Source organism: Triticum dicoccoides, chromosome 7B, assembly GCF_002162155.2.
Source record: "Triticum dicoccoides isolate Atlit2015 ecotype Zavitan chromosome 7B, WEW_v2.0, whole genome shotgun sequence".
In the NCBI taxonomy this organism is placed as follows: domain Eukaryota; kingdom Viridiplantae; phylum Streptophyta; class Magnoliopsida; order Poales; family Poaceae; genus Triticum; species Triticum dicoccoides.
In genome coordinates this window covers 640,622,754-640,633,795 of record NC_041393.1, presented here as the reverse complement: position 1 = coordinate 640,633,795, position 11,042 = coordinate 640,622,754, and the positions used below count along the sequence as shown (strand labels likewise).

The 11,042-nt window shown below is 45.8% G+C and overlaps 1 protein-coding gene across 2 annotated transcripts; it reads left to right on the top strand.

Annotated features, from left to right (window-relative positions):
• The first annotated feature begins 413 nt into the window (after positions 1-413).
• Positions 414-3,589, top strand: LOC119337770 (serine/threonine-protein kinase PBL27-like). 2 transcript variants are annotated; one of them, XM_037609952.1, is made up of 5 exons: positions 414-805; positions 1,956-2,207; positions 2,329-2,533; positions 2,659-3,032; positions 3,135-3,589. In XM_037609952.1, the coding sequence occupies exons 2-5, from the start codon at positions 1,995-1,997 to the stop codon at positions 3,360-3,362; spliced, it is 1,020 nt and encodes a 339-aa protein (XP_037465849.1). In that variant the 5' UTR covers positions 414-805; positions 1,956-1,994; the 3' UTR covers positions 3,363-3,589. The 2 variants fall into 2 exon arrangements, with proteins under 2 accessions (XP_037465849.1, XP_037465848.1); XM_037609951.1 differs by having other exon boundaries at positions 415-805; positions 1,929-2,207.
• Positions 3,590-11,042: the final 7,453 nt, after the last annotated feature.

Genomic DNA, 11,042 nt, shown 5'->3' with positions numbered 1-11,042 from the left:
AGGGGGGCATCTTCTGACAGAATGCTTGCCTCCAGACCAAGCTGTTGCACTGGCAGAACACGTCTCCCAACTCGTTACGATGTGTTTCATATATTATTTGTCTATTGGTATATAATTCTCGAGCACTCTTAAGATGTATGTTAAACACATAAATGCCATTTGGTTTTTAAAAACAATAATAATGAAAAATCACATTTCAAAGTTTAAAGTTTCGAAGTTACATTTCTCTCAAAATAAAAAGTTTCAAAGTTACACACGCGCTTACCCCCAGCCACCCCTCCTGACCTCTTTGATTGACTGACGGCCATTCCTACCGCCCGTGACACGTCCGTTTCTTTCTGGCAAGCAGTCTCACTTTCCGTTTTCGGCATGCAAGCTACTCCAGGAAGCAAGTAGCCACAGTCCTCCTCCTATGCTACCCAGCTAGCTGGTGCGGCGAGTGTCAGCTGCCGAGTGCGTCCATCGCCTGAGCCACACCCACACGGACTCGCATCCTCTCCCTTTCTCCCCTCCGTCGTCCCCTCCCCTGGCACCGGCCACCGGCCTCTCATCCCCCACCTCAATTCCAAGCACACCCATCACCATGCCACTGTCAATCATGAGTCCATGATTCCAAGCTCATCCGGGCTCGCTGGGTGTAATTCCTGGGAGACTACGCGGACCCATCCACGATCCTTGCTGGACCCGATCGAGGAGCGCGAGGAGCTAGCCGGCCGGCGGAGAGGTTGGATCTCACTGGCTTCCTCCAACCACGTTCGGTTCGAGTAGGCCGCCCCCCGATCCAAGGCCAAGCCCCATCACGCACGTAAGTCCCCAAAAACCCCAAAATTCCCCGCTCTACTCTCCCTTTTCTTCAGCACGCTGCCTGAATCCGCCCAATCCAGCGTACGTAACAATAAATCGGCACGTAACAATAAATCGGCTTGGTCTTGATGTCTTAAGAAAAGACCTGAGCGTGGCGGAGATCTGAAAAACAAAGAGGGATTGGGATGACAGGTACTGTAGGTGGGAAATGGAACTGATGCACTTGATTAGCTCCTGGTTATGGTCTAAATTGTTCTTTCTGGTTTAATTGTTTCAAGAATCTACACTGCTGCTTACACGTGGGGCGATTTGGGAAACAGATCATCGATTTTAATCTCTCTGATGCTTCGTGTTAGTTCTTAGGCATTGGGCGGGCAGATCCGTGCATGTTACGAACTAACTCATGAACATATATGATTCATGACCGGTGACAGTATGATACATAAGTTTATTGTTGATTATTTGAGGCGCTATCCACCTTATCTTCACGACCTAGCCTTAGAGCATGCAGAGGTAGATACATGTGGCATCTCTTGTAGTTGCAGCACGTATTGATCTATATTGTCTCACCCAAACTCTAACTCATACATAATATAATGGTAGAGATAGTTGTTAATTCCTCATTCATCAGTGTAACAGAAAAACGAATGCAGTCGGCAGAGACAGTTATCACCATGTTCATAAAAAAAAGATAGTTTCAACATCTATGTATACCTATGTATGTTCAATTGTTCAGAGTCTCGTACTTGAGCCAAGTTCAGAAATGAAAATGTGGCAGCACAAAAAAGGTGCCAGACCTACACCGCTGTGCATATCTTGAGGATGATAACATATTTTAGCCAAGCCTCTGGTCATTCAAGGCACACGAGGAAACATGTATTCAAAGTTTCAAACATGCATGTGACTTCAAAATTTCAGTATAAACAGAACAGTCTATAAGATTATTCATGATATTTCTTAACACCCTGTGAATTCAACTTAAACCCGTGAGACGAGTCTAACAAAACTCCGGTAAACATAGCATTGCTATTTGAACTTCCAGGGACATATGTTTCCGTAGTACAATGTCAACTGACCTGCTGTGAAGCTAAATAGTTTTGCTCTTATGTCTATTGAAAATGCAGCACAATCTTGTTCTGGTTGACACACAGATCTGGCAAAAGGAAGCTAAGCCGGTGTCAAGCTGAACAATGGCAAGCTGTTTCCCCTGCTTGAGCGCCAGGAAGAAGGAGGTCCCACGTTCTGCCCCAGCCAATCCACACACCAGCAGCGTCCCTGGCGCCGTGGCACGAACTTTCTCCTTCGAGGAGCTCGCGGCGGCGACAAGAAACTTCAGCGATGCCTGCCGCATCGTTGGTCGGGAGGATGGTCTTTACAAAGGCTTCCTCAAGAGCATCAATCAGGTGACGATCCAATTCTTCTCCTTTTACTTGTTAGTTTCATATACGTGCGTACCATGACGAGTTGACAACATGATCAATGTGAGGGAAAAAATGATTGATCAATCAACATCTGCATCTGTAGGTTGTTGCTATAAAGCTGCAGCATGCAGTTGATCCAAGTGGATCATCGGAGCAAGATAATGGAGAGTTTCTTGCCCTTGCGCTGATGATGAGCGGGCTGCGCCACCCAAATATTGTCAATCTTATTGGCTTTTGTGCGGATGGCCATCACCGGATCTTGGTTCACGAATACATGCCATTTGGTTCTCTAGAAGATCACCTCCACGGTAAGTAAGTGCGTACGTGTGCTATTTATATGCATGCCAACAATCTAGCTACAAAGCTTATAACTGTGTTCATGATTCGTTTGAGGTTGTGTTAGTTAACCACCTGATCATCTTGTGACCATCAGGTTCATCTCCAGGCAAAGCACCGCTGGACTGGAACACGAGGATGAACATTGCTGCCGGTGTGGCCAGAGGGTTGGAGTATATGCACGACAAAGGTGTCCTCTACCGATGCGTCAAAAGTTCGAACATCTTGCTCGGAGAAGGCTACCACCCAAAGCTGTCACAATATGGACTGGCGGAGCATGACCAGCTGTCTGCACCGGCTGCTATCACCGGCGGGACATGGGGTACTATGGCCCCCGAGACCGTGATGACCGGGAAGCTGTTTCCGGGGTCGAGTGTGTACGGCTTCGGCGTCGTGCTGCTGGAGATGATCACCGGGCGGAGGGCCACCGATTCCCCCCAGGACGTCGAGGATCGGCACCTTGTCACATGGGTAAATTAATTAGCCATGGTTTTGGGATTCTATTTTGCTACTTCTTGTTTCGCCATGAACGATCCGAGTGATGCTGTGTACTGATGTTTCTTGTTGGGTCAGGCCCGAACAATGCTGAAGGACAGGAGCCAGTTCCGCCGGATGGCAGACCCGGCGCTGCAGGGGCGATATCCGTCCTTGGACTTGCAGGAGGCCCTCGAAGTTGCTTCGGTGTGCATCCACAAAGATCATGCCACGAGACCGCCCATCGGCACCGTCGTCACGGCTCTGTCTCGCCTTGCCTACGATGTTGATCCACCCGAATCATCACACCACGCGGCGCCCAATTAACTTAGGAGGTAAACGGTGTCGTGTCATCTAGATGTGCCGATCATGATCAAGTTGCTTGATATGCTATGAACTGTGACCGGCAATAAGTTGTGTTTGTGATCGTTGCTTGTTCTAGAATAACTAATGCTTGGCCTGCATGATTTAGAATGTTCAAAACACACTCCTGTGTAACTGGCAGAGGTTAATTGCCCAGGAGTGGTGGATTTGGAAATTGTGTTGGTTCTAGAGGTGGAGAGAAGTCTAAGACATGAGCAAGTGTCGGGATTAGGCAAATTAGCTAACGCATCATCATCAATATTACTACAGAAAACATAAGTAATTATTCAGGCAATCATTTATGTATAAGTATAACTAGCATAGACGGGGTGCACCATTCAGTATCCTCAAAACAACCCCCGCACAAGAAAAAAGAGTATCCTCAAAACAAACAATATCAAGTGAAAATATCCTCTTCTTTTCTTCTATCGATTCTATTCAAGAAACAAATTCCTCCCATGCACTGTACGTTATAAGCAGCGCTAAGTGTCACAAATGGAGTCCATCACATCATGCTGAATGTTAACCGAGAGATAAACTTGAACTGAGATTAACCATACCACAATGCCTTGCCGTTTCTGACCGATGAATTGATTTTGGTGGGATTAACCGAGAGATAAACTTGAACTGAAAACAGAAGCACCAGACAGAGAAAGGCATGAGCAGCAAGAAGCAGAGGATCACTGGATCAGCCAAGGGTCTTCCTTTTTTCCTAATACAAAGGGTTTCCTCTATTTCCATTTCAAAGAAAATACCTAGTTTGCTACAACCGTTTCAACCAGGATAAAGGAAACAAACAAACCAAAAGGCCTACCCGGCAACACATCCAACTCTGCTCAGAGCCACCCCCTGGACAAGGAACACAAGTATGAAATTAGTCAGTGACAGAACCGAAAATTTTCAGCCAGACTTACAACAACCTGAAATAGAGGAAGCTAAGCCCCAACCTGGCTTCAAGTATGAAATTTTAACCATTGCCGAGCCCGGCATACAAGCCCAAAGCGCCTCTGCTTTGACAGCAGAATATGATTTGAAGGCTCACGAGCCGAAGGAATCCTTGGCCTGATCGCCCTCACAGCCCTTGGCATGACAGGGCAGCCCAAATCCTCAGCGATCCACTCAAATGACGGCATGAATTCAGCACGTTACGTTACTGGTTAGTGGTTACACATCATTACAGCTCAGCTATGCAAAAGAACAACACAGGTACAACTCGAGCAACACCAAAGGTCTGCCACTTTCATAGTATGGTACTCCCTGAATTCTGGTCGGAAAAAACATGGCTTGGGTAACGAGTCTAACGACCATATGTTAATCTTTTTTTGGGATGGGCGATTTCCATCGCACTCAGTAGTATTAGCTTCCCTCGAATAAGTGTCAAAATAAGCATGCCCCAACAAAGCACCAGCAGTAGTATCTACTGCTCTTGAATGGCATGGTACGGGGGGAATGGCGTCTCTTCGCGATGATAGAAGTTCATTCTGAGAAGATTCCCAGGTATCAACAAGAGGGCCTCCAATCCGAGGCCTGGTGATTTTACAAGTGGAGACCTAAGTGCTTTCGCGCAGCAAAAACTCCCCCCTGGTGGCCATGAAATTGAATCCATCAAAAAAGCATCCGACACCTATTACATCCATTCCATGTTTATAAAGTGGTTGCAGCAGGACCTTCAGTTCAAGAAGATCATAGTTTTAAATAACGCGCTAAGCATCTTAGCAGCGGACCTCTTCCAAATGCTATAGCGTGCAATAGCGGAGCTATAGCGCGCTATTTAAAATGTTTGTTCATTTGTTTGGATCAAAGTCTCTTAGCGCAAAACCTTTTGTAAATGCTATAGCGTGCTATAGCAAAGCTATAGCAGGCTATTTAAAATAGTGAAGAAGATCCAAGCACCCCATGATGTCAACACAAGCTAGGTTGTACTGTAAATTGCACATTTTCAATATCCCTATGACACGAAATCCATTTCGAAGGTACACTTCAATCCTTAAGTTAGGATTAATCTTGCGAAAGTTCGTTGTTTTGAAGCACCACGTGATGATCGGGTGTGATAGATCCTAACGTCCACATACAACGGGTGTAAGCCAGATTTACACATGCAAAACACTTAGGTTGACTTGACGAGCCTAGCATGTACAAACATGGCCTCGGAACACAATAGACCGAAAGGTCGAACATGAGTCGTATAGAAGATACGATCAACATGAAGATGTTCACCGATGATGACTAGTCCGTCTCACGTGATGATCAGACACGGCCTAGTTGACTCAGATCATGGATCACTTAAATGATTAGAGAGATGTCTATCTGAGTGGGAGTTCATTAATAATTTGATTAGATGAACTTAATTATCATGAACTTAGTCTAAAACTTTTGCAATATGTCTTGTAGATCAAATGGCCCACGCTAATGTTGCCCTCAACTTCAAGGCGTTCCTAGAGAAAACCAAGCTAAAAGACGATGGCAACAACTATACGGACTGGGTCCGGAACTTGAGGATCATTCTCATAGCTGCCAAGAAAGCATATGTCCTAGATGCACCGCTAGGTGAAGCACCCGTTTTCCCAGCAACTCAAGACGTTATGAACGCCTGGCAGTCGCGTAGTGATGATTACTCGCTGGTTCAGTGCGGCATGCTTTACAGCTTAGAACCGACGCTCCAAAAGCGTTTTGAGTAGCACGGAGCATATGAGATGTTCCAAGAGCTGAAAATGGTTTTCCAAGCTCATGCCTGGGTCGAGAGATATGAAGTCTCCGACAAGTTCTACAGTTGTAAGATGGTGGAGAATGGTTCTGTCAGCGAGCACATACTCAAAATGTCTGGGTTGCACAACCGCTTATCTCAACTGGGAGTTAATCTCCCGGATGACGCGGTGGTCGACAGAATCCTGCAGTCGCTCCCACCTAGCTACAAGAGCTTTGTGATAAACTTCAATATGCAGGGGATGGTGAAAACCATTCGTGAGGTATATTCAATGCTGAAATCAGCGGAGGTGGAGATCAAAAAGGAACATCAAGTGTTGATGGTCAATAAAACCACTAGTTTCAAGATTGGCAAGGGTAAGAAGAACTTCAAGAAGGACGACAAGGGAGTTGCCTCGCCCGGTAAGCCAGTTGCTGGGAAGAAGCCAAAGCATGGACCCAATCCTGAGACTGAGTGCTTTTATTGCAAGGGAAGCGGACACTGGAAGCGGAACTACCCCAAGTACTTAGCGGACAAGAAGGCTGGCAACACCAAAGGTATATGTGATATACATGTAATTGATGTGTACCTTACTAGTGCTCGTAGTATCTCCTGGGTAGTTGATACCGGTGCGGTTGCTCATATTTGTAACTCAAAACAGGAGCTACGGAATAAGCAGAGACTGGCGAAGGACGAGGTGACGATGCGCATCGGGAATGGTTCCAAGGTCGATGTGATCGCCGTCGGCATGCTACCTCTACATTTACCTATGGGATTAGTTTTAAACCTCAATAATTGTTATTTAGTGCCAGCTTTGAGCATGAACATTGTATCTGGATCTCGTTTAATACGAGATAGATACTCATTTAAATCCTAGAATAATGGTTGTTCTATTTATATGAGAGGTATGTTTTATGGTCATGCCCGGCTGGTCAATGGTTTATTCTTAATGAATCTCGAACGTGATGTTACACATATTCATAGTGTGAATACCAAAAGATGTAAAGTTGATAACGATAGTCCCACATACTTATGGTACTGCCGCCTTGGTCACATTTGTGTCAAATGCATGAAGAAGCTCCATGCTGATGGACTTTTGGAGTCTCTTGATTACGAATCATTTGACACATGCGAACCATGCCTCATGGGCAAAATGACCAAGACTCCGTTCTCCGGAACAATGGAGCGAGCAACCAACTTATTGAAAATCATACATACTGATGTGTGCGGTCCAATGAGCTTGAAGCTCGCGGAGGCTATCGTTATGTTCTCACTCTCACTGACGACTTGAGTAGATATGGGTATGTCTACTTGATGAAACACAAGTCTGAGACCTTTGAAAAGTTCAAGGAATTTTAGAGCGAGGTAGAGAATCAACATGACCGAAAGATAAAATTCTTATGATCAGATCGTGGGGGAGAATATTTAAGTCACGAATTTGGTACGCACTTAAGGAAATGTGGAATCGTTTCTCAACTCACGCCGCCTGGAACACCTCAGCGTAACGGTGTGTCCGAACATCGTAATCGCACTCTATTGGATATGATGCGATCTATGATGTCACTCACCGATTTACCACTATCATTTTGGGGATACGCTCTAGAGACAGCTACATTCACTTTAAATAGGGCATTGTCTAAATCCGTTCAGATGACACCGTATGAATTATGGTTTGGGAAGAAACCTAAGCTGTCGTTTCTAAAAGTTTGGGGATGCGATGCTTATGTCAAGAAACTTCAACCTGAAAAGCTCGAACCCAAGTCGGAAAAATGCTTCTTTATAGGATACCCTAAGGAAACCATTGGGTATACCTTCTACCTCAGATTCGAAGGCAAGATCTTTGTTTCCAAGAACGGGTCCTTTCTGGAGAAAGAGTTTCTCTCGAGAGAAGTAAGTGGGAGGAAAGTAGAACTCGATGAAGTACTACCTCTTGAACTAGAAAGTAGCGCAGCTCAGGAAGATGTTCCTGTGGTGCCTGCACCGATTGGAGAGGAAGTTAATGACGATGATCAAGGTACTTCGGATCAAGTTGCTACTAAACTTCGTAGGTCCACAAGGACATGTTCCACACCGGAATGGTATGGCAACCCTGTCCTAGAAATCATGTTGTTAGACAACGGTGAACCTTCGAACTATGAAGAAGCGATGGCGGGCCCAGATTCCGACAAATGGCTTGAAGCCTTGCAATCCGAGATAGGATCCATGTATGAAAACAAAGTATGGACTTTGACAGACTTGCCCGATGATCGGCGAGCGATAGAAAACAAATGGATCTTTAAGAAGAAGACGGACGCGGATGGTAATGTTACCATTTATAAGGCTCGACTTGTCGCTAAGGGTTATCGACAAGTTCAAGGGGTTGACTACGATGAGACTTTCTCTCCCGTAGCGAAGCTGAAGTCCGTCTGAATCATGTTAGCAATTGCCGCATACTATGATTATGAGATATGGCAAATGGACGTCAAAACGGCATTCCTTAACGGCTATCTTAAGGAAGAACTGTATATGATGCAGCCGGAAGGTTTTGTCGATCCTAAGAATGCTAACAAGGTATGCAAGCTCCAGCGCTCCATCTATGGGCTGGTGCAAGCATCTTGGAGTTGGAACATTCGCTTTCATGAAATGATCAAAGCGTTTGGGTTTATGCAGACTTATGGAGAAGACTGCATTTACAAGAAAGTGAGTGGGAGCTCTGTAGCATTTCTCATATTATATATAGATGACTTACTTTTGATGGGAAATGATATAGAACTTTTGGACATCATTAAGGCCTACTTGAATAAGTGTTTTTCAATGAAGGACCTTGGAGAAGCTGCTTACATATTAGGCATCAAGATCTATAGGGATAGATCGAGATGCCTCATAGGTCTTTCACAAAGCACATACCTTGATAAGATATTGAAGAAGTTCAATATGGATTAGTCCAAGAAGGGGTTCTTGCCTGTGTTGCAAGGTGTGAAATTGAGCTCGGCTCAATGCCCGACCACGGCAGAAGATAGAGAAAAGTAGAGTGTCATCCCCTATGCCTCGGCTATAGGGTCTATTATGCATGCCATGCTGTGTACCAGACCTGATGTAAACCTTGCCGTAAGTTTGGTAGGAAGGTACCAAAGTACTCCCGGCATGGAACACTGGATAGCGGTCAAGAATATCCTGAAGTACCTGAAAAGGACTAAGGATTTGTTTCTCGTTTATGGAGGTGACGAAGAGCTCGTCGTAAAGGGTTACGTCAACGCTAGCTTCGACATAGATCTGGATGCGAAGTCACAAACCGGATACATGTATATTTTGAATGGTGGGGCAGTAAGTTGGTGCAGTTGCAAGCAAAGCGTCGTGGCGGGATCTACATGTGAAGCGGAGTACATGGCAGCCTCGGAGGCAGCGCATGAAGCAATATGGATGAAGGAATTCATCACCGACCTAGGAGTTATTCCCAATGCGTCGGGGCCGATAACTCTCTTCTGTAATAACACTGCAGCCATTGCCCTTGCCAAGGAGCCCAAGTTTCATAAGAAGACCAGACACATCAAGCGTCGCTTCAACTCCATTCGTGAAAATGTTCAAGATGGAGACATACATATTTGTAAAGTGCACACAGATCTGAATGTCGCAGATCCGTTGACTAAACCTGTTCCACGAGCAAAACATGATCAACACCAGAACTCTATGGGTGTTCGATTCATCACAATGTAACTAGATTATTGACTCTAGTGCAAGTGGGAGACTGGTTATTATTATATTTCCTTGTTCATGATAATTGTCTATTGTTCATGCTATAATTGTGTTATCCGGAAATCGTAATACATGTGTGAATACATAGACCACAACATGTCCGTAGTGAGCCTCTAGTTGACTAGCTCATTTATCAATAGATGGTTACAATTTCCTGACCATGGACATTGGATGTCACTGATAACGGGATCACATCATTGGGAGAATGATGTGATGGACAAGACCCAATCCTAAGCATAGCACAAGATCGTGTAGTTCGTTTGCTAGAGCTTTTCTAATGTCAAGTATCATTTCCTTAGAACATGAGATCGTGTAACTCCCGGATACCGTGAGAGTGCTTTGGGTGTACCAAACGTCACAATGTAACTGGGTGGCTATAAAGGTATACAACAGGTATCTCCGAAAGTGTCTGTTGGGTTGACACGGATCGAGACTGGGATTTGTCACTCCGTATGAGGGAGAGGTATCTCTGGGCCCACTCGGTAATGCATCATCATAATAAACTCCAAGTGACTAAGTGGTTGGTCACGGGATCATGCATTACGGTACGAGTAAAGTGACTTGCCGGTAACGAGATTGAACGAGGTATTGGGATACCAACGGTCGAATCTCGGGCAAGTAACGTACCGATTGACAAAGGGAATTGTATACGGGATTACTTGAATCCTAGACATCGTGGTTCATTTAATGAGATCATCATGGAACATGTGGGAGCCAACATGGGTATCCAGATCCAGCTATTGGTTATTGACGGGAGAGTCGTCACGGTCATGTCTGCGTGTCTCCCGAACCCGTAGGGTCTACACACTTAAGGTTCGGTGACGCTAGGGTTGTAGAGATATTAGTATGCGGTAACCCGAAAGTTGTTCGGAGTCCCGGATGAGATCCCGGACGTCACGAGGAGTTCCGGAATGGTCCGGAGGTGAAGATTTATATATAGGAAGTCCAGTTTCGGCCACCGGGAAAGTTTCGGGGGTCACCGGTATTTTACGGGGACCATCGGAAGGGTCCCAGGGGTCAACCGGGTGGTGCCACCTATCCCGGAGGGCCACATGGGCTGAAGTGGGAGGGGAACCAGCCCCTGGTGGGCTGGTGCACCCCCTTGGGCCTCCCCTGCGCCTAGTGTTGGAAAACCTAGGGGTGGGGGGGCGCCCCACTTGGCTTGGGGGGCAAGTTTCCCCCTTGGCCTCCGCCCCCCCCCATGAGATGGGATATCTAGGGGCCGGCGC

Excerpts from the sequence above, each read along its gene's own strand:
- LOC119337770 (XM_037609952.1), top strand. The coding sequence starts at position 1,995 with ATGGCAAGCTGTTTCCCCTGCTTGAGCGCCAGGAAGAAGGAGGTCCCA. Across the intron at positions 2,534-2,658 it reads TCTAGAAGATCACCTCCACG|GTTCATCTCCAGGCAAAGCA; the intron begins GTAAGTAAGTGC and ends TGTGACCATCAG. Across the intron at positions 3,033-3,134 it reads ATCGGCACCTTGTCACATGG|GCCCGAACAATGCTGAAGGA; the intron begins GTAAATTAATTA and ends TTGTTGGGTCAG.